Source organism: Notolepis coatsorum (assembly GCF_963971535.1).
Source record: "Notolepis coatsorum genome assembly, chromosome: 1".
NCBI classification, from domain to species: domain Eukaryota; kingdom Metazoa; phylum Chordata; class Actinopteri; order Aulopiformes; family Paralepididae; genus Notolepis; species Notolepis coatsorum.
The window spans coordinates 294,452,191-294,477,258 of NC_140165.1; the positions used below are offsets into that span (position 1 = coordinate 294,452,191).

The 25,068-nt window shown below is 42.5% G+C and overlaps 1 protein-coding gene across 1 annotated transcript in view; it reads right to left on the bottom strand.

Annotated features, from left to right (window-relative positions):
- Nucleotides 1-25,068, bottom strand: part of cadm2b (cell adhesion molecule 2b) — a gene marked incomplete at both ends in the record, with an annotated part of 425,499 nt that overhangs the window by 197,588 nt on the left and 202,843 nt on the right. Inside the window, one exon of the mRNA XM_084328310.1 lies at nucleotides 709-735. Within this exon, the coding sequence (XP_084184436.1) occupies nucleotides 709-735 (27 nt within the window). The remainder of the gene's footprint in view (nucleotides 1-708; nucleotides 736-25,068) is intronic.

The following is a 25,068-nucleotide window of genomic DNA, read 5'->3' on the forward strand; positions in this document are numbered from 1 at the left end:
CGACCCAATGCATAATGTCTGTTCCTGTGTGTCGCCCATCTTACAAGTGTGTGTGTTGCTGCACAAATAAAGACTTCTTCTTCTTCTTCGTCTTCTTCTTCTTCTGATAAAAGGTAGCATGCAGATAGATAATTATTCTACAAGCCACCAGCCTTGCGCCAGCATGAAAATAGAGCCCCCGGTGTCCTAGTTCTATGTGATGGCCTTGTCTTGTTGTATTGAAATGATTAAGGACTGCACTGTCCATGTAATGTACTGTCTTATATTATACATTTCTGCAAAATTGACATTTTCTTTTTGGGCTTTTAGTTGTTTCTTGTGGCCTCAGTAAACAGGACACCGCCTGAGAACGAGCTGCCTGCACACAGTGTGTGTGTGTGTGTGTGTGTGTGTGTGTGTGTGTGTGTGTGTGTGTGTGTGTGTGTGTGTGTTTGTATCCCTGCATAAATCAAGGTGTGAAATGAAATGAAATTCCTGAGTGACCCGCAAACAACAGAAACTGCAGGAACTGTATTTCTAGGCCCCCGTGCATAATGGATGTCCAAAAAGTCAATTTATCAGTGATCCTGGGTATGGCTTGCGCCAGGCAGTGTATGCTAATGCATCCTTAGTCTCTGGGGAGAGATAAAAGTGGGGACGGGAACATTGTTTATTGGGAACGGTGTCCAACATAAATCATGCAACGGGAAAGCGGAGGAGATAACTCACCTTTCACTTTGTTTTTGGTCCCAGCCGCTGATAGCATGAGGGGGTAAAGGAGGAGGGAAACAGGCAGCGTTAGACAGCTCGTATGAAAAGAAGAACACTAATAATAGGATGACCATCTTCACTTCCGTCTCATGCTGTCCCTCTTTCTTTCTTTCTTTCTTTTTGCTTCTTCTAAGGAAGGAAGCGCTCACAGTCACACGTGAGCCGCACATGTGCATTGTTTTCTTCATGAGGTAAGAGGAAAGCAACGGTTACGATTGGATGGTCGAGGAAAAGGGGGCGGAGCTCGGAATCTGTCGATTAATGGAGGGACGGGGTGTTTAATTTGGAGCTGATAATGGATGACCACCAGTGACAACCCTTGAAGTCCCTCAAGAACAGGAGTAGAACGATGTCTTGCTACTTTGTGTGTGTGTGAGGGGGGGGGGGGGGGGGGGAGATAGAGAGAGAGAGATATGCAAATATGCTTCTTACATGTATAATGTTGTTCCCCTCTGTAGTCTGTCTTTAGCTCTGGTACCTCCTTAAAGGTGAATCAGGTCATTTCCGACTTTGTACAAAAATCAAGGCGTTTGCTTGTTTTTTTCATCATCTTTTACCATTACAGAAAACATTTGTAGCTATTTTATGTCAGATGTGGTGACTTCATGGGTTCATGTAGTATTTAAAATACACTGGAAGCCGCAGACAGTGGTGAATTGTCAGAAAATAACAAACCTTTTAAAAAAAATTTAAACAAGGCAAGAATGACTTGGAACCCACATGTCAAAAAGACTGGTATGGAGCTGCAGTTGGAGGAGCTGACCAGATTGGCAGAGGCTTGGCGTTCGTGGCTGTTTCCTCTGCATATAGGGGTTGACAAGAGCTCCCATGAGCTCCTAAAAGGAGTCTCATCTTGGAATAATTTACCATCTCTGTTTAAATGCATTATGCACAGTGGCACATCCTAAAAAGGGTCGTACAGGAAGTAGGGTTATGATCAAATAGATATCGTGAAGATATTTGTAATGTTTTGAATATTGAAAGACAATTAATGTATATATATATACTGTATATATACAGTATATATATATATATTTTTTTTTACTAATATTTTAAACAAAATGTTATGACATGTTATAGTCTAACCATCTCATCAACAATGTCCATATACAAACAAGAAAAAATACTAACGTTCTCAGGGCAGTTATGCTGCTATGATTAGCAATTAATCATGACATAACTGATGAGCTGTGCATGTATGTTCTCAGATTGAAATGCACACCGTGCTGTCACAACACATCAGTGCTTTTTCAATTGCAAATGATTCAACGACACAACGCACCCCGGTCCTTAACTAAGCTATACGTACAGTATGCTAATCACGGCAGGACAGCTGTTTCAATAGCTAAATCGCTGGTGGTCATTGGTACAAACAATACCCAGTGGTAAAATGACCAAAACATTCATCGTTCTGCGTTAAAAGATGTGTTTGGAACCGTAGACTTCTGTGTTCTCATTTTCATATCGTGATATATTCTGGCCTGACACATCGCCAGGCCGCCGGAATGCGAAACGATCCGCGGCCAAGCGGCTGTCATTCTCTGGCCCAGTGACCTTGTCCAAGTGCTCCGCTCCTTCTGTCTCTGCCATTTGTCCAGGAGCGCTTTCAGCTACTTGTCATTTCTGACGCTCGTGGCTGCAGCTTCTTCATGCAACTTCATGCTCTTCATCACCACAACCCTAGTATTGTTTTTAAACAATGTTGTAGCACACCTCTGAGAGAGAGAGAGAGAGAGAGAGAGAGAGAGAGAGAGAGAGAGAGAGGACAGTATGTGTGCATGCATGTGTGTGTGTGTGTGTGTTTCCAGTGAGTGCACACACCACCGCTGTCCCTTGAGAAATGTGCCGCTTCCACCATAACAATAATAACATGTTCACAGAGAAAGGTGGCTGATACAGCTAAGGTACAGTATGTGTGCATATGTGCATGCGTGTGTGCGTGTGTAAGGGGGAGGAGGAGGAGGAGGAGGAGGAGGAGGAGGAGGAGGAGGAGGAGGAGGAGGAGGAGGAGGAGGAGGAGGAGGAGGAGGAGGGAGATTCAGTCTGATGATGCATGGTGGCCTTTACACAGCCTTTAGACAAATACTGAAATTCAATAAAAAATAGAAACCAGTTTGATTTGTTTATTTGTATATTCGGTATTGCGGCTGTAACGGAGCCTAAATCAAATGGTAAATCCCAACATATCAAACCGCGGCGTAGTACGTCTGACATAATAAACGCTGGTATATGAAACAGAAAATGGGTCCATTTTGACCTGAATATCACAGGGAAGGACGAGACATGTCACCGGCATAAAAACTAGGTCATTTATTTGTAATCCTCGAAACAAGTAGCTCTTATCGTCCAATCGGGAGCCTCGGAAAGCTGTACACGTTACGTATGCCACTCCGCAGTCTAATGGAAATTCATTGTTTTTGACACTCATTAATCTTTCTGTGCCCCCCCCCCCAGCCCCTCCCTTCCCCATTTCCCCATTTACACGGGAGTTATTAATCTCTGACTCCCGCTAAATCTAATAGTGTTGACAAAGTCAGACGCCGTGATAAGATTCTCCTTGCTGTGAACTGGGGAATGTTTGCCAGCACATGTCCAGCATATCAATATATTCCATGTGAGAAAATGTAACGTTTTTTCTTTGCCATTCCAAGGAGGGGGCGCTTTCTCACTGAGAAAAAAAAACATATCTGGGAACCAGTGTTGGGAAAGTTCACTTTCTACATGAACTAGTTCAGTTCACAGTTCACATTTTTTTAAATGAACTAGTTCAGTTCATAGTTCATAATTCAAAATGTTGAACTAAAGTTCATGGTTTCAAAAATGAACTAATTTAGTTCTTTTTAGTTCTTTTTTGAATATTTTTTTTTATTATAGATGTTTCACGTACAGTTACTTACATTACAAAAACACACATTGGGACAAGGGGGGGGGGGGGTCCTCCAGTTCATCTATATGCCATCATCCACACCATAAGCAAGCAAAAACAAAAAAAGAAAAACAAGCAAAAAGGAAAGCAGACCAAGACAGGCACTGTACATTATTGCACTTGCCTCGAGCCTATTCACATGTAAACATACATATATTTATTTTTTCTATCCTAGGTCTGTCCATACAATGGGGCATTGGGCCTTTAGAAGGATCCGATACATTTCAGCAGGAAAATAGTCTAATAGTGGGGCCCACACACCTCCTGAAAGGAAGCGTTGTTGCCTCTATGCACAGTGTCTTTCATGGGGTAGCAGCATACCGAAGATCTCTCTATACCACATTTGTAAAAATTGAGGCTTATCCTTAATCCAGTTTATCAGAATGCATTTCCGGGCTGAAAGTAGAAGTTTATCAAATAGTTTGAATTGTAAACTCTTTTAAATGCATACGACGACGTCTAGAGTCTGACTCTGACTGAGCGAGTGCTGCTGCAGCGCCTCTCGGCTTCTGCGCGCAGATTCTGCTGTAAGCACTGTTCCACTGCTTGTTGTGAGGAGGAGTCTGATCACGTAGCCAATAGCAGGGGGTGACAGGCACGTTGCCAGATCGGGTGGTTTTTACGCATCATTTTTGTCCAGTTTACAGTGTGTTTTAACTGAGTTTTCGGCTGAAATGCATATGAAATATGGCACATCTTTGAACGCCGTTATAATAACAGAGTGCCGAGAATGAACGCACTTTTGAACTCCGTTACACAGGGCTGAGAATGAACTCGTTCTCAATTACGTTCATTTAGCGGATATACAGTACGTTCAGTTCAAGTTCGCCCAAAATACGAACGCGTTCATGAACGATCGTTCATTGAACGCGTTCAGGTACATCACTGCTGGGAACACGATGGCACCTTTTTCCACAAGTTAGACGTGTTTTTGAGAAGAAAATGCACAAGTGTGTAATGCTATCTAAACACGTGCGCTCCGGATTCGTCGTCCCCACAGTCCATGACTGCACGCCTTTCACATACAGTATGAAGCACACTTGTTCCCATAATGTTTGGCAACACATTTGTGAACATGAACAGCGCCCTCCCAAAGTTTGTCTCCAGAGAACCAGAACTCTCATCTGTGACAATGAATGGAAGGTGAACTCTCTGGAGTCATACCCTCTTTTCATACAGAGATGGTAGCAAATAAAGGCGCTAGGCTCTTAAGAAATGTGGCATTGCTCGTTCTAGACCTATTCATACCGCCTTTATAAAGCCACCACATTGCTGGCACATTCCATTTCACATTGAAAATGACTTTTATTGCGATAAAGCACCTTAGCTGTTACAGATGGTACAGAAGACCATGAGCTAAAGGACGTTTAATTTCCCTTATCGTTACTCTCTTACAGTTTGAAAGTGATTTTAGACGGCGGGAAAACTTTATACGGTGGGAAAAGTATCTACAATTTATGGATGCAGACCAGTCTCCTAGCAAACTTGGCCATGGCCAGAAAGGAACCTTATATTACGGCAATCCAATAAAAGGCAGCTTTTTCTCTGTAGTGGTGCAGTTAGGGCCTGGGTACATTGATCCATCACTGAACAGATTTGACGGAAGGTATTACTGTCCGTTGGTTTGTTTTGAACCCTCTGAGTTCCTCTGTTTTTAACCTGCGCAGCACAACTGTCTTTCAGAGGCTGTAGCAGGCTTTAAGGCTAGAGTACCATATGGAACTAGACAACCTGGGGTACCATGTTTGGAAGGTGGCTAAATAATGCTACAAAGTTAGGTAAAATTGTTATGGGGGAAAAACTTCGATGGCTATTTTCAAAGGGGGCCCTTGACCTCTCTGAATGAAGTCATATGTTGTACATCACATGCATGCCCACTCTATGCTAATAAATTCCATGCAGTTTTGGTCAAGAACCAAAGTAGTTCTTTGCACGCAGTAGGGTAACGTTAAATCCAGATAACAGCCAGGTACATCCAAACAGCCCGTCTGAAAATACTAGAATCCAACATAGTCTGGTGAAATAATAATAGGTGTTATTTTCAACATATTCATTTTTTTTTTGTATTTGACCATTTCTACATATGGGGTCCCTAAACAGTCTTGGAATTACATACATTGAGTATGACTGGAAACCTGAGACTCTTGTGGATCCAATGAGCCCAATTATATTACTGTAATGTGATGTTAGTCCCCGTAGTAGCCATGTCATTGTAGTGAGACAATTGCTTGAAACTTACCTCACCGTATAAAATGACCTATTGTGACCTCTACGATAATCACAGCCTCATGGAACTTTAGAAGCACAAACTAGAAACCTACTGTAGGGTATTTGGGGAATGTATAGCTTTCCTAGGTTTATTGATCATAAGGGGATGATTCTGAACAATTGCCAGAACAGAGGTGCTCGCCATCCAATCGCCAAAACATAAAATTATTTCAGAAATCTCCAAATATCAAAAGCCTTTAATCCCAAATCACAATGTGAATTTTCTGTGGTATTTTGGAGGCATTTTTTACCATGCTCCAAAATGGCAAAGTTTTGCACCAAATCTGTGTAACGAATGGTATCAACCCACAAATTGCTGCAATAACTTATGCAACATAATTGCATTGGTCATCATACACTTGATCGATGTTATCGGGGCCTTATATACTAAACTAAACATTCAAAATTGGATATATATTTGGAATAAATATGGAGACAATAGTATGACTCATTTGACAGGCACTATTTATACTCCAACAGGGAAAAAAACTTTTATTTCTACAAGTTTTATTTGTCACGGCATACAAGTATACAATGAAATGCATGCCATCGTTCATGCACTATCCCATGCAAAAAAAAATCCCGTTTCAAAAGAATCCAGTCTCGGGAGATATGACGTGTTTTGTGCAGCATGCGCATATTCGTGCGGGTTGCTCGCCTGAAAAAGAGATTTTAAAAAGGGAAGGTTCTGCGATTATTGTCTATTGCCACAGAGAACATTGTAATCCAGGATACCTGGGCCCTCATTTATCAACGTTGCATACGCACAGATATGTGCGTAACCCCTGCGTACGATCATTTCTAAGCAAAGTGTGGGACTTATCAAATGAACTTGTGCTTGACTTTGTGCGTATATCTAAGCACAGCTCGGAGCATGCGTATCTGACGCCCGGTGGTATAATATGAAGCCTGCATGTCTGCAACGCGGAAATAAGCTTCCGTGCATTACTTCCAACACTGGCGTGTTAAACTTCTGTATGACCCGTAATTCATTATAGTTCAGCGACAGTAGTGTAGTTATAACGGGCTCACGCGCGAAGAGGTTGGCCTGCTTGTTTGGCACGGGGGGGCAGACGCATAACACCCACCTCCAAACGCGATTAAATATTGTTTCAAATAAAAAGCGACATACTATTATTTTGTGTCATGTTTCCAAATAAGATTTGCCACAACGAAATGCTTTCTACTTCAATTTGTTGGTTAGAATAGATACCTCCATTGAAACTTCACTGAGACTAAAAGTAAAAGACAGTTTTCTTTTTTTTGTGAGCTCCGCGCACAGACGTGATAATAATAATAATAATAATAACAATAATAATAATAGCTTCATTTTATATATCGCCTTTCAAGAGACCCAAGGTCGCTTTACATAGATAGGGGGGGAAATAACAAAGTAATAAACATAGTGGACAGACACAACATATAAATATGATGATGGGATTCAAGTTCACGTTTTTATTGATCACATAGGCAGGCTATACATGGCACGGTCCATCGTGATATTGTAGATGGATCGAGCAATAGACTGTTACTGTACCACCCATGTAGCTGTCAAAGCTCCATCACAAATGCAGTTATGTGAATAGAAAGGGATTCCACTCAGTGATGGGCATTTGCCTGATAAAATTTATTCATTTAATGTCGTCGCTGCCGGGAGGAAAGGCATGCTGCATGTTTTCAATTCATTAAATAAAACGGATACTTTTTGCAAGGGTTTACTGACTGTCATATAAATAATCAACCAACTACATACTGTAACTTTTCAGTGCACGTTCTTATTTACATTGTGACAACAGCCTTGTGAGCTCCCGCACACAGACATGATGGAATTCAAGTGCAAGTTTGTATTGATCACATATAGGCAGGCTACACATGGCGTATAGGCTACATCATACTGTACATGGCAGTGAGATGCATTGTTCTTGTATATGCTCTCGTATTATTGTTTATATAGGCTACCCAATACCGACATCAAAATAGATTGTATGCATCTACAAATCATATGCAGCAGGTAGAAAATTTACGGAAAATCCGTCGCAATTTGGAATAAAATTGAGGAGAACTTTAATCCCTGGGTATTAATCGAACAAAACGGAAAAAGGCAGTCATATTCCAGCACGGTCTTTATTAGTTAATATGGTCTTTAAGTTAATAGATACCATATCCGACATCACCGTACGTGTACATGTCTGTCAGCCTGCGTATTTCTCCATAACACGCTTCCCTCGGCTTAGTCCACTTTTCCACATTTCATGGGGGTGTTCCATTACCGTATATGGTTAATTACGGGCGGTGCTATATGCAAATACGTAAAACCGTGCACGAGCTGCAGCGTAGGATCAAAGTGATATTTATCAAGACAGGTGTGCGTACACGTGTGATAAATCCCGTTTTTTTTGTGCGTACACACATTCTAAATTATGTGCTTAAGAACAAAGATAGAACACTTTCTAAGAATTGTTGATAAATGAGGGCCCTGTACTTTAAACAATTCACATCCCATGTTAGCCTCTCTTATTGGTATGCTAATTATCTCAAAAGGGGCAAAACACTGATGACCCAAAAATGCCATTCCTAGAAATAACACTATAACTCACTTAGATCAGAAAAATACTGGACCTCAAATTCTAAAGGATTTAATCAGTGTATGTCATATCAACCCTTTCCCTGGACTGGATCCCTGAATCTGTATTTTTACTTTATAAAGTACTTGACTTAAAACTGAAAATTGTTGTTATGACATTGATTTATGTCATCACTGGAGTAAAGCAGTAAGCATTTAAGATAATCAGAGGTACAGTACATTTATTTTTATTTTTTATCAGTGGGGCATGGACAATTAATGCAACCATTTACAGACTGCTATACAAGAGCTACTACAAAGAGAATTCTCAACAAAATATATCATTGTCAGATTGGTTGTAATACATTGGTGGTACAGTTACAGTAAACAAATGAGACCATTAATTTGTGAAACAATAGAGGCCTTACATGGAATGTTTGAGTAGTTCAGTGCGTGTCGGGGGGGGGGGGGGGGGTTGTTCTCTCATATAGTTCTATGGTTGTTCCTACTAGTCAAGTGGACTGCTGCAGATGTTGTTCCCTCATATAGTTATATGGTTGTTCCCTCATAGTGCTATGGTTGTTCCCTCATATAGTTCTATGGTTGTTCCTACTAGTCAAGTGGACTGCTGGAGACCTTGTTCCCTCATATAGTTCTATGGTTGTTCCCTCATAGTTCTATGGTTGTTCCCTCATATAGTTCTATGGTTGTTCCCTCATAGTTCTATGGTTGTTCCCTCATATAGTTCTATGGTTGTTACTACTAGTCAAGTGGACTGCTGGATACCTTGTTCCTTATATAGTTCTATGGTTGTTCCCTCATATAGATCTATGGTTGTTCCCTCATAGTGCTATGGTTGTTCCCTCATATAGTTATATGGTTGTTCCTACTAGTCAACTACTGGAGACGTTGTTCCCTCATATAGTTCTATGGTTGTTCCTACTAGTCAAGTGGACTGCTGGATACCTTGTTCCTTATATAGTTCTATGGTTGTTCCCTCATATAGATCTATGGTTGTTCCCTCATAGTGCTATGGTTGTTCCCTCATATAGTTATATGGTTGTTCCTACTAGTCAACTACTGGAGACGTTGTTCCCTCATATAGTTCTATGGTTGTTCCTACTAGTCAAGTGGACTACTGGAGACGTTGTTCCCTGATATAGTTCTATGGTTGTTCCCTCATATAGTTATATCGTTCCTACTAGACTAGTGGACTGCTGGCACAGCGCTAACACAGTGTGGAGAGAGGTCCGGCTATGAAAAACAACATGTGGAATAAAACAATCTGAGCGGAATGAAATGTATTCAGATGTAAATGCTTAGACACAGTTTAAACCCTGTTGCTAGGTAACCGTCACACATAATTAGTTAAATCACCTGTGGTAGCATGATATCCAACAATCCAAAACAAAATAGACACCTTTTTGACACCACCAGGAGCTAAAAGGAAAACTGCTGTGCGTTCCTGGTAGTGTTAACATCGCTCACGTTACAAAGCCAAGAGCAAGACAGTATGGCGAGGCACACCCCTTCCTCAGCTTCTACTGAGGATGGCGCTATTCTGCCTTCAAAATAAAAAGGTAACCATTAGTGAAAAAGGAAATGCATAATTTCGGTGCAGTGGTAGAGCAGGTAAAACACTGAAAAAGCATATTACTGTTCTACTGTGACTTGTTTATAGGATGCAGTAATAAGACACCAAATGATTATGTTTTTGTTGATATATCTCATATATCACAAACATTCCATGCAAGGCCTACATTGGTAGCTTAATTCTAGGGACGGTTTATGGATTGGATTAGTCCCGCCCCAACAGGAACGCGGGAAGGGGGGGGATGGGAGGGTGCTGCTGGTGGACACAGACACCTGTCACTCCAGCTACCAGGAGGAGAGAACATCGGAGGCTCAGCGCCAGCAGCTAACGAGGTTATACGAGCTATTATCTGTTCCTATTAGGGATGTCCGATATTATCGGCCGATATTGGCATAAAAATGTGATATCGGAAAATATCGGTATCGCTTATCAAAAAAAAAAAAAAATATATATAATATATATATATATATATATATATATATATATATATATATATATATTAATTTTTTTAACATTTATTTAACCTTTATTTACCCAGGCAACCAAGTAAGAACAAATTATTATTTTATTTATTGTCAAAGTATGCATAATGTTGTGTTAATTACACAACAAGAGATATGTAATGTTAATTACCTGAAATTATTCAGTTTTTGGGGGGGGGGGGGGGGGGGGGGGGGGGGAACCCTGCATATATCGGTATCGGTTGATATCGGTTGATATCGGTATCGTAAATTAAGAGTTGGACAATATCGATATATCGGTATCAGTAAAAAAGCCAATATCGAGCATCCCTATAGTTCCTATGCATGCCTGGTGATACTAAATCCAAATTGAACTCAGCCATTTGAAATATAAGATTTGGCACAATCCATAAATGTACGAATTGGCTATAATAAGGTAATTTATAAGCCTGCTATTCTATATTCTATAATAATATTTCAAATTGCATTGGTCCGGATGGGAGAATTCAGTACTGTATCTACAAAACCTTCTGTTTAATCATCTTCCCTTTATTAATTTCCTTAGATTTCTTTGTACACATGATCTCAAGAAGGTACTGAACGAGATCAGTGGCAGTTTTTCATGTCTGGTCATTTTTAGCATGGTGTTATTCACTGTCAAAGATTCAAAGAAAAATCATAATTCATATTCTCCTTTGTTTTATCACAATTTAAGCAAGCCTAGTAATAGACACAATATTTCTGACACTGGGAAAACATTCACTGAGGTCCATAGATAACAAGAATATGCAAATGGCAGGCAGGATCCGGGATGGGAGTTTTGTGAAAGGAGGATTTAACAACTGGCAAAAGGCATCGGGAACATTTAGGGAGCATGAGAAGTCCTATCAATACACAGAGGCCGTCATCAAACTGGCAGCATTAAAAAAAACACTGATTAATGCATTACTCTTACAAGCTGTTGCCAAAGACCAAAAGACTGTGAACCAATACGAGGCCTGGAGCACCGTGACGGGGTGATGGGGTGTTTTGGCAGCTGATGCTGGAATGCATTTATGCGCAGGAGATTCTGGACTCACTGGACACTCACTGTTCTCATCAGGGAGTTTATTTCCACCACTCCTGAGTGCAAGACCACCTTCTGTCTTCTACTGTCTTAACTCAATCAGTGCCACCCACGTAATATTACGCGATTGCCCGACAACCGTTGGGTGCCAGACCACGTAATATTACGTGTTTAGCTCATTTTTCTTTTTTTCTCGATTTGAATATCCTATTTAATGCCAGGGACCCGTATGTTTCCGTTAGAAGCCCTACTGCGACGCCGATGGTGCAGTACCGGCCAGATTCTCCCAGGTGGCGGTATCGAGCTGCAGTAAACCTTAGTCCAGACCCTTGTGTTACACTGTAAGGTCTCCGGGCGCATATTTTCACTAGACGGCAAAGCTATAGGTTCAATCGGTCGCATCAAAATGTCTACGGGACATCCGATGCATATGCTGTGATTGATTATGCCGTGGCCCTAATCGACATTGGATGTACCAGATGGTGATTCAAAAATTGGAATATTATTTTTGGAATACTCCCGGCCACAGGTAAGGACTATCCGACATAAATTCTGGCTTGATCATGCAATGTTTTCATACCAATCGGGCTGCTACGCGTTTTTAGCATTCAATACTAATGCCGTTACTGGTAATAAATAATCAGAAACGCCCCCCCCCCCCTCCTTTCATGCATTCATGATGGAACATGATATTGATCAAATGCATTTGGATTTTTAACTCTAGCTCTTGTGTGGGGCCGAAACGGCAATCGATTTAACGTTTAGCTTAGCGCCTTATAACTATAGCTTTGCAAGAATTATCCCAGACCATTCTGATATAACGCTCATATTCATTACGGTATAAAACGGGAACGTATTGATGAAAAAAATATTTCTTTATGGCATATTGAAGGGAAGCTTCATACTGTGAATTTACAATGACATTGGACCCATAGCTATAATATAAAATATAGATTTAGCTCTACAAACAAGGTGACACACTCCTATCTTTTAAAGCGTGGCCTAGCTAGAACAGGATGAGGCCAATAGCTGGCACTGATTGAGTTAAGGTACTGTAGGCAAATGTGTTGTTATTATCTCTCCTGCGCCGTGCATGCTCACTTGCTTGGTCTTGGTCACAATAGTATGTATTGCTGGCGGCTGGCGGGTCCGATGTCACTGTCTTAGTATTGAAATGTTTCAGCACCACGGACAGCAATTTTTGTTGTGTGTACGGTTGTTGTCACAAATTGTCACTAGCGCTGACTGTTAGAAGCCTATGAATATTCATGTGTTCAGTTTTAATCAGTTTAATCTCTGTTAACTCTGCATCTGCCATACGATCCTGTGTGCAGTGTCCAGTGTGCACTATAAAGTTCAAGTGCCTTGTTGCTACTCGGCTGCGTCTCAATAAAAAAAATCATCTTCTGATTTGGAAAAAGCCTGCTGCATTTCATGTGTGAACTGTCCACATGTTGGTGTTCAAGTTTGCTGAATTTCAAATTAATGGAAAATCACAAATGATTGAATATGATGTTATTATACAAGACCCCCAACTCTGCCTGACCTCCCGCGTCCCCATGACTTTGATGTTGACATCCTAGTGTGTCATATGCTAGACACATTCTGCCGTGCTGCACACACTGTTTACTGGACTAATCAAGGCGAAAATGTATCTCAGTAGCTCCAGGAGAGAGAGTTTTAGCTGAAGAGTCACAGTCGCAGTTATATTTTACCTTGCAACTAGGGATGCTCGATATTGGCTTTTTTACCGATACCGATATTCCGATATTGTCCAACTCCAATTTCCGATACCGATACCGATACCGATATCAACCGATACCGATATATGCAGGGTTTCCCCCCCAAAAAACGGAATAATTTCAGGTAACTAATAATTTCACTGGATGCATTCAAAAGGCTTTCTAAATGTAAGCATTATCTGTGCAAAATATGATCATTAAAAAAGTAAAAATGAAAATTTTAAACCAACATGCATACTTTTGACAATAAATAAAATAAGAATTGGTTCTTACTTGCTTGCCTGGGTAAATAAAGGTTAAATAAATGTTAAAAAAAAAAAAAAAAAAAAAAATTGTTATTGTTTTTTTTTTTTTTTTACCGATACCGATATTTTCCGATATCACATTTTACTGCCGATATCGGCCGATAATATCGGTCGGCCGATAATATCGGACATCCCTACTTGCAACCTAAAAATAACTGTCCAACTGCTTTGTTAGATAGTTAGCTAACAAGCTACTGTTGTTAGTGACTCAAAAGCACAGAAGGATACAGCAGCTGGCAGACAAAAGAGCGGGAGGGGGAGACAAACTAAACCTTCAACCAATTCTGCTCATAATTGCTATATAGGCTTAATGTAATACAAATTATAAACCTTTGGCCAACATCTCATCAAGCTGAAACCATTCAGGGATGAAAGCTGGGCACAATTTTCCTCTTCTCTAACCATGTGTCGCTGTGCTGTTAGTGAAGCACCACAATGATAGTTGTAGAGAGTGTGGATGTTGTCATTGTTGTCAATAGATGTATTATGTAATTGATGGCATCGATGAGTCGACCAAGCCCTACTAGAAAGCCACTTCTCTTCTGTGGTATCTACAGTACAAAGGGCTTTTGTGAGGCACCTTTGTCACACCTTGTTTGAAATCATTAGAAAAGTGGGCTGTTAAAACCACTGGTAACCTTTATAACAAAGTTCTCTGCTGTGGTGATAGACATAATCAGTATGTGAGAGAATAATTGAGCACATTCCCTTTCATTAAACCGTCCCCTTAAAAGCTCAAGCAAATGTTCTATTACTGTACCCTTTTCAGCCACAGCCGTCACAGATCATAATGTTCTCTTGGGGCGACAGTGGCTCGGGAGGTAGGGTGGTCGTCTGGCAATCCGGAGGTTTCCTCCCGGGCAGCGTGTCGATGTGTCACCTTGCATGGTTGCCTCCGCCGTCGGTGTGTGAATGTGTGAGTGAATGGGTAAAATGTGAGTAACAAATTGTAAAGCGCTTTGGATAAAAGCGCTATATAAAAAAGCAGCCATTTACCATTTACCATTCTCGGTGTCAACCTGTGAATTTTGCAAGTGAGAGCAGGATAATGCCTTTTCGAGGTGATTATGATTTTGGGAGATAGGCAGGATTCATTGCCAACTACTACCTTATCGTTGTCGCTATATGCACTACATGACTACATGACCTGTGCACCAACAGTGCTGGACTTTGTTTGTAATTTGGTAGAAGAAACAATCCCCTCTACCACAATTAGAGTTTACCCAAACCAAAAGCCCTGGGTGGACAAATCCATCCGTGAGGCTCTGAAAGCGCGCACCTCAGCATACAACGCCAGGCTTGAGACAGGCAACATGAATGACCACAAGGTGGCGAGATACAACGTAAGGAGGGCAGTAATAGAAGCAAAATGGCGCTACAGGGATACAATTTAACTTTAATATGAACAGGCTGACTCTAGAGGGATGTGGCAGGGCCTCAGAACGATGACAGATTACAAAGGCACCTCCCTCAAGCTGAACAGTGACATCCAATTGGCAAATGATCTCAATATCTTCTATGCGAGGTTTGAGGCTGTGAATAACAACACCAGCCTACAAACCACTGCAATGGAGGGGGGGGGGGGGGGCACTGCCGATGGAGACTCAGTGTTCAGGATAACAGAACATGAGGTGAGGAGGACCTTTAAGAAAGTGAATATAGGAAGGCAGCAGGACCGGACAGTATCCCCGGCCGTGTCCTAAAAGTCTGTGCCGACCAACTGGCCCCGGTATTCACTGACATATTTAACCTGTCCTTAGAACAGGCTGTCATCCCCACCTGTCTGAAGAAGTGTTCTGAGGCTGTGTTCTGAGTCCCTCCTCTACTCCCTGTACACACATGACTGTGTGGCACAGCGGAACAACAACACAATCATCAAATTTGCTGACGACACAGTAGTGGTGGGCCTGATCTCTGCAAACGACGAGAGGGCCTACCTGGAAGAGGTAAAGGTTCTAGCGGGATGGTGTCAAGAGAACAGCCTCTCCCTGAACGTCAGCAAAACAAAAGAGATGATTGTGGACTTCAGGAGGTCGGGGGTCAGGGACTACAGCCCCCTCAGCATCGACGGGGCACCAGTTGAGAGTGAACAGTTTTAAGTACCTCGGAGTCCACATATCTGAGGACTTGACATGGACCACATACATTGACAGTGTTATCAAGAAGGCACGACAAAGCCTCTACTTCCTTAGGCGCTTAAAGGAAAACTCCAACATTTTGGGAAATTAGCTTATCTTCCCTGGAGTTAGACAAGAAGATACATACCTTTTTTGTCTCTGTGCGTGCATTTAGCTTAGGGAACAGTCACTCCGTTAGCATAGCTTAGCTTCATCACTGGAAGTGAGGCAGATCCGGAGCCTTACAGTGTATAGTTTGATTGATTTATTGAAAAGTTTATTAACAGATTGCAGAATACACTCCAAATACAACTCCATAAAACGTTCATGTAAACATGTTGTGACCTGTGTATTCACCACGTGGAGAAATAAAAAATAATTGAATTAGACAATTACGTTTTATAAGCAAATATACTCTGATTTTTTTTTTGGCCCAACCACTCCTCTCTGAGCGCAGCCAGTGATTTCAACGTGACGCTGTGTTTGTTTACATTCTCATTCATTCAAAAGATCCGAACCGATTGAAGTTTATGGATACCATGACTTGAAATCCTCTTACCTTGACGATTAAAAGCCTCCCCAATTTAGAAAACAGTAATCCAATGGCTGGTATTGTTATATACCGGACGCTCTGAGCTAACCGGAGCTAACACAGATCAGGATCGTAAAGCATATATAATGACTTCCTTTCTGGGGTTGTCAAAATAAAAGTGCAACGTTTATAGCAGCGGAAAACGTTTATTTTGTACATTATCTAACGTTAACACGAACCTAAACTAACGTTACAACTAACCTAAAGTTAGTTTAGGTTCCAGTCAACATTGTTTTTTCATTGGTACATTTCCGTTTTATACCGTTTTGAATATGAGTATAGTTTGGGTGCTTCTGAGTAATTCCAGAGAAAGACGCGATAATAGCATTTTAGTGGAATACACTAAACACGTTGTCATTTTTCACCTGATGACACCTGATGACAGGAGGTCCGTGCCACGTTCAACAGCATTGCATATTGAGGGGGGGAGGGGGGGGGGGGGCGGGGGGGCAGCCTCTCAGATGTATCGTTGAAACAGGTTACCTCACCTGAGTATTTAAACCCCGCCCGCACGGCTCGGATCGTCCTAGAAAAGAAACTACACCATTCCCAGTGGAGTGCAATACCAGCTGGAAGGCGTAGGCGGCGGTATTTGCCCTTTTGCGAGCTCAGACCCATTCCCAACGCTAACATCAGAATGGATGGATGAAAATGAATAGATATCGCTAATAAAAGAAATAACGATTAAAACCTGAGTTTTCTCGTGATTGGCGCTTGGCGAGTTAACCCGACTTTTCTCGTGATTGGCGCTGAATGAGTTAATAAAAAAATATATAAAAATAAAAAATTTATTCTGTACCTTTCTAAAAGCTTTTTGGATGTCTTCTTAAAATATTATATTAATAAAAAATATTATATATATTTTTTTAGATTACTATAGCACCTTTAATTATTGCATATAGCTAGAATCTCAAAGTTACTTAGTATTGTTACTTTACTTGATACTCGAGGACCCCAGAAAATGTATGAATAAACCCCTCTGCGTTCACTGCCAGGCGACCACGGCACCGCTCCCTTTGTTGGCAACTGTGGGCACCTCTAAGAGAAGCTAATGAGAAACAGGTCAGTTGGTCATTGTTCCTCCAACCTAGATGCTTAATTACTTTTCACACCCACACTGGCTCCCCAAAGGTGCTCAAATGAGGCCTCTCAGCAAAGACATCAGAGCAGGCTCACAACATGGCTTTCAAAAGCAGTTGGGTGTCTGTGGGATGTTGCTCTTTCATAATTCATAAAAAAAAAAAAATCACCTTGCCATTTTGTGAATTGAAAAACATTTTTTCAAAAGAAACATTCAACGGTATCCCTTGTAGCCCATGTATGTGATCTAAATGTTACAGTTAAGATAATATCACATCCCACAAAATACACATATTCACAGTTAAAGACAGCAGACCGTGATAAGGTCTATAGACAAAGATCTACATGTGCTCTGCTCAGAGTCCATGCTTTTATTTTTCTCCTGGCTGGGGTATCTTGACAGCGCAAACACACCAGTCGCCCGCAAACTTTCTCTCCCATCTTAACAGACGTAGCTGTGCCCAAATCAGAGGCGTGCACCACGCGCATTTCCACAGAAATACACTCAATATCTGCATTTTTACCACACATATAGATGTTGTTCAACCAGCTAATGTGTCTGTATCTTTACCAATACAAATAAACCATATTACTATACTTTTTCAGGAGTACAGTCACACTGATCATCATTCTAAAATGAATTATAACATTCTAATTAATTATATAATAACTGGTTATACATGCAAAATGCACAATAGAACACTGGAACTGTAAATCTTTAAAAAAAATCTTCAAACGGGGACTGACTTCGTAAATAGATAGGCATTTACAGCTGTTCCAAATGAAAATGTGCCTTCCTCCGTGCACTTTTGCACACTCTGAAGTCGGACTCTGTGTGCCCGGCCACGCGTGCTGTTCGCGCGTGGCTGGTGTGTTTGCGCTGTGACGCATTTCAGTGTGCCACAACAGGAGGGTAAAATGCCTTATTGCATCTTAACAGGGTGTGTTGGCACACAGCGCAGAAGAGATGTAGGCAGGTGCCTGCTAGTGCCTCTAATGACATGATGCATCAAATTAACGTCAGACCAAAGAAAACAAACAGACCGATCCCGTCTGCAGCTCCATCATTATTATGCACCTGCCTTGAGGAGATAAAGGCTGGAAATGCTACTTCCTTCAACTAAACGGCTCCAAAAGCCCTCATGGTCAGCAGCCCGCACACCACGTCGGCGTACGGTTTTCACCCATAACTCACCAATCGCCTTTTACTGGCCAAAACATTCCCCCATTCCTCATCAGTCACCCCATCTGGGCGTTAGGTTCGACCTTCACTTGGCCTACGTCTCCTTCACTCCTTCTACCGCATCTAGAACATTTCCAAACTCCGTCCCGCCTGAAACCTGTCAGATGCAGAGAGAGTAACTGTTATCTCCTCAAGGCTGGACTACTGTGATGCACTTTTCACTGGGATCCCTGGCAGGAGACTCCAGAAGCTCCAGTACATCCAATACAGCGCTGCCAGGATCCTGATGAGAGTGAGGAAACACCATCACACATCACACCCGTCCTACACTCACTGCACTGGCTCCCCGTCTGCTTCAGGACTGACTTCAAAATAGACTTCTCCTGATCAGTGCCTCCACGGAAATGCTCTTAAGATCCAGCGACAGCCTGCTTCTCCGTGACCCCCCCCCCCCCCCAGGACCAAGCTCCGCACCACGGGGGATCGGGCCTTCTGTTCTGCGGCACCTCATCTGTGGAACCATCTCCCTGATCACTTGAGGGCACCACAGAATGTTGATGTTTTTAAAAATAGGCCTAAAAACCCTCCTTTTTAACAGGGCCTTCTCTTAATTGTTTGTTGTTCCACATCATATGGTAGGGTATGTAACTATGTCCTCCTGCATTCACACCCCTTACCCTAATCAAAGTAATTTCACATAGTTTCAGGAGAAGGGATTCATGATCAAAGACCAATCAGTTCTCTATTCCCCTCCAAGAGCTAATTACTTACTCGCCCTCATGCTCACGCGTGCCACGACCACTACCAAGCCGAATTACCAAATTCTCATGTGAGCCCATTACCTCCAATAAACTCTCAGCTAAGACCACACTCACCGTTCGCTCCTCCGCCAGTAACCAGTTCTCAGCTTTGCACGTCCCACCTCCGACCCGGCTTCCAGGCCCCCTTCAGACCCCCAGCGACTCCACAGCAACTTCCCGTACAGGAGGTTGGCCTTTATTCAAATTAAGACTCTTGCTTCTCTCCTGTCATGCAGTCTAGGGACAAGGCAACCATGTCCTGAGCCTTGCCCAGGAAGGGCCATGCCCGCCGGGGCTCCCCTCCTCCTGCCGTGCAGGCCAGGGTCAAGTCGCCCATATGTCTAAACTATTTTCACCCTTTCTGGCTATCCGGCGCAAACCCCGCCCGTTTTTAGCGAGCGGTCTACCCCTACACAGGCCTTTTTCTTTTTCTTTTTAATACATTTCGTAGTTTGATTATTGGTTGTTTTGTAGTTGTATGGTTGTTTTAAGCGGCTATTTCACCTACTATAGCACTTTGAGATTTGCCTTTATCCCTTTCACTACTGTAACACACTACAAAGGGTAACACTTTCACTACCACACTACATAAAGTTAACCCTTTCACTACCACACCACAGAAGGTTAACATTTCACTACCACTGTACCACACTATCGAAGGTTAACCCTTTCACTGCCACACTACAAAGGGTCAACACTTTCACTACCACACTACATGCGGTTAACCCTTTCACTACCACACTACAAAGGGTTAAGGTTTTCACTACCACACTACAGAAGGTTAACCTTTTCACTACCACACTACAAAGGGTTAAAACAAGTTTTCTTAAGGTGATTACAAATCCTGCGTAATAGCCAACGCTTTTGGAGGGGAAAAGGTTGGACGTGCATGGAATGATGCGGTTAGCATCACACACACACACGCACGCACGCACGCACGCACGCACGCACGCACGCACGCACGCACGCACGCACGCACGCACGCACGCACGCACGCACGCACGCACGCACACACACACACACACACACACACACACACACACACACACACACACACACACACACACACACACACACACACACACACACACACACACACACACACACACACACACACACACACACACACACACACACACACACACACACACACACACACACACACACACACACACACACACACACACACACACACACACTTAACAGTACGTGGACAGGGTGAGCAGCTTTAAGTACCTGGGGGTCCACATCTCAGAGGATCTGACATGGACAACACACATAGACTCAGTCGTAAGATACTCCAGTCCTTCTACTCCGGAGCTGTAGAGAGCATCTTGACTGGAAACATCACTGCCTGGTATGGAAACAGCACGGCACAGGACAAGAAGGCCCTGCGAACACCAGCTACTAGGACAGAGAGACTTCGGCTCAGCTTCTTCCCCCAGGCCATCAGAGCCTTGAACACTGAACTCTCCACACACAAGCACACATGAGCACACACACAACACACACACTGCACATGCTCACACACTAGCAGCCACTTTAACATGAGCAAACACACACTCATGCTGCACACGCTCACGCTTATGGCCACTTTACAAAAGGAAAGGTCACTTTAAGAATAGTATAGTATAACTTGAGATTGTATAATATAGCATGTACATAAAGACCCAGTGCCTCATCCGTAGCTAACAGTGTATTGCACTACCACAGGACCTAGCATGTCCTACTATGCTCTGTAAATAACTGATGTACATATACCGATATGCCCTACTCTGTTTACTTGTTTTATTGCACAATGTCGTTCTATTGGATTCTATTATATATTACTATTGTATTATGCACATCGTTGCGGGCAAGACCACCCGCATTTCATTGTATACTCGTATGCCGTGACAAATAAAACTCTTGACTTGACTTGACTTGACTACAGTAACAGGAGGATGGAAACAAGTAAACTAGGTGAGTGTAGGCTGGTGACGAGTTGTTCGTGCCAGAGTAAAGTCCATTAATTTCTCTGTCAGACCTAACTCTGCAGCTGCAGCCACAGAGAGAGAGAGAGAGAGATAGAGAGAGAGAGAGAGAGAGAGCAATAAGAGAGAGCAATAAGAGAGAGAGCAATACGAGAGAGAGAGAGAGAGAGAGAGAGAGAGAGAGAGAGAGAGAGAGAGAGAGAGGGAGAGAGAGAGAGAGAGATAGAGAGAGAGAGAGAGAGAGAGAGAGAGAGAGAGAGAGAGAGAGAGAGAGAGAGAGAGAGAGAGAGAGAGAGAGAGAGAGCAATAGGAACTAGTCCCTGTGGTGATTAGTCCAACCAACCACTGAGAGCTTTGTCCTCTAACAGTGCGTACTGGCCTCTGTCCCTCTGCTGGGCACAACAGGGTGTGGCGCCGTGGCGGGGTTGGAGTGTGTGTGTGTGTAACGGGAGGGGGGGGGGGGCACAACACTTCTTCTTCCAGTGTCACAAAACAAGCGCCCCTAGGGCAAAGTGACGGCAACTATCCCTGTGTAAAAGGAAGCACTACATCACATTCAGCTCACACACACACACACACACACACACACACACACACACACACACACACACACACACACACACACACACACACACACACACACACACACACTCACACACACACACACACACACATACACACACACACACACACACACACACACACACACACACATATGCACAGTCTCACACACACATATGCACAGTCTCACACACTTACTGGCTACAATAAGCCAAGTGCCTATCAAACTCAAACTGTTTTTACAAAATATATAACATAACATAATACATAAAGTCATACATATGACTTGCAGTGTTGTTGTTGTTGTTGTTGTTGTTGTTGTCGTCGTCATCACTGTTGTTGTCGTCGGTCACCGTATGCGCATGAGCGAGTCAACCCTCACCCGAGACACGTGACAGACCAGTGGCGGCTCTGCCACTAGGGGCGCAAGGGCGCCGCCCCCCCTTCAGGCCCTGCCTGGTTATATGAGAGTAGAACAAGAAAAAGTATCTTTTTGTTTTTTGTTTTATAGCCCTATAAATAATATAAACATGTTTAAAATGAATAATATTTACTCATTTAAAGTATGTTTGTATTTCCAATGCACAATATAACGTTATTATCGCAATTAAAAAACACTCGTTTTCCAGAGCAGGAAGTGACATCACGTTTTTTTTATTTTTTCGTATTTCTCTGCCCGGGCTATACGCGATAGCGCTCTGAGTGCGCGTCACAGTTTGATCGCTGTATCCGTCACAGCCAATCAGTGCATAACGCGTTGTGCGTTGAAATATGACTATTATGTTGGAATCCGGGCGCGATTTGAAGCGGTCTAGCCAAAATTACAAACATCTCAAAACAAACTGGTCAGACTACTGCTTGACCTTACTCCTAGAACCCACCTCACCCCTGCCCACTTTGACAACCTAGGATGGCTTAGAGTAGACGACAGAGTACAGCAACTTGCAATGGGCCTGGTCTACAAGATACACTACACGACCAAGGTACCCATGTACATGTCAAAATACTTCCCAAAGGTCAGTGAATACCACGATCACAACACCAGAGGGAGCTCCACAAATCATGTTAAACCCAGATTCGGCTCAAATAAGGGACTAAACACGTTTCGCAATTATGCCACATCAATGTGGAACGCCCTACCAAAAGCTGTAAAGGAATGTGGATCACTACCCACTTTCAAAACCTCTCTCAAGGGACACCTACGGGAGACTGCAATTCAACACTGGCCCCTGTAAATATCCTAACCCAACCCCCTCCAATGTACAGTCATTTACCTAGTATGGTTTTGTCAATAGTCCAATGTACAATTTTGTTTGGTTGTACAGTGTCTCCTCTCCCCCCCCCCTCAATGTACAGTTTTACTTGTTTATACAGTGTGCCCCCCCCCCCCCCAACCACCTCCAATGTAAATTACCCAGTATGGTTGTCAATATCCCAATGTACCCAACCCCCCCCACCCAACCTCCTCCAATGTACAGTTTCTACGTCAAATGTATATACTCCCTTTTCTTGACTCCTTCTGTATCACAAACAGTACTGTATTTGCAAATCTGGTATGTCATAAATGTATAGATGTAGCAGTACTGACTATCTGTATGTCATGTATGTCATATATGTCCTGATGAATTGAAAATGGGGGACCCTGATGTAAACAAGACGAAAGTCTTTCTCTGGTCTGCATCCCCTTAACAATTGTGTGTATTGAGCTGTACTGTATTGTACCCATTCTGCAATCTGTTAATAAAGTTTTCAATCAATCAATCAATCAAGTAGCGTCAAGAATATCTGTAGCCGCATTTCGCGGAGACGCTCTCTGATTGGCCGACGCCAGTATTTTTTTCCGTAGCAGATTTTCACAGAGACGATCTCTGATTGGCCGAATCTAATTTCTAATGTTCCAATTCTAGGTTATTCCTAGGTTGGTCGGTGGAGATAGTTGTGTTGTTGTGAGAATGATGCAGGCAGCTGTTTGTCTTAGACGAGCGTGCCGTGACTGCAAGTTCTTTAGACTGTTAAGCTTAGGCACTCTTTCAAAGTTGGTTAAGGTTAGAGTTTGTCTTAGAGCATGGCGATAGAACGCCAGGTAGTTTGCAGTCTGTTCGAGCGGAAATGGACAAAGGAATGTACTTGTGTTGTGCTAACGAGCTAACACTTGGCTAACAAGCTATATGGCGGATGCAGTCTGGAGACAGACTACAGTGGACAGTGGTCTGGAATACATCATCAGTGGATTATACACGTTTATCAAGCTCTCCTGCCCTGGACGTTTCAACTAAACAGTGAGTCTCTCTCTCTCTCTCTCTCTCTCTCTCTCTCTCTCTCTCTCTCTCTCTCTCTCTCTCTCTCTCTCTCTCTCTGTGGTTAACGTTAACGTTTGTAAATAGTTTTTTTTAGGAGCAGTACTGTTAGGCTACTGCTGGCCATTCATGAAGCGAGACATTGCTGATTGTTTATTTATTTTATAACACAAGACTATGACTACCAACTGCCTAGCCAGCCGTGTATCAATCTTGGATGCAATAATAACGTTACCACACTGACTATGTCGATGGCTCATTGATTTAACTACTGCAGCTCTCTCGGATTGAAAATACGTGGATTATGGCTTGTTCAATATCGTCTATGTTTGAATGAATGAATGAATGAGAACTTTATTAACAGATTGCAGAATGGGTACAATACAGTACGGCTCAATACACACAATTGTTAAGGGGATGCAGACCAGAGAAAGACGTTTGTCTTGTTTACATCAGGGTCCCAGATTTTCGATTCATATCGATAGTTTAATAGCTAGCCTTGGCTCGTTTAACAATATGCAAAATATGTGTACAGCCCTGTACTCATACTGAAGTTATTCTTGGTATATAATAGGTCTGATTGTGTAACGAATCGATTCCACGTCGCGCTGTGTGTGAGAGAGAGAAGGAGAGAGGGAGAGATCTGCCTGTGTTTGGAGACGAGGCGAGTTTTGTTTCTAACTTTTCTATTTATATATTGTGTTTCAAGTTGTGAATTAGAGTCTAGACTATACTTTATTTGACTGGTTGTGTGTTGTTGTAGTAACAGCTGAGCGACTCGTTCATAAGA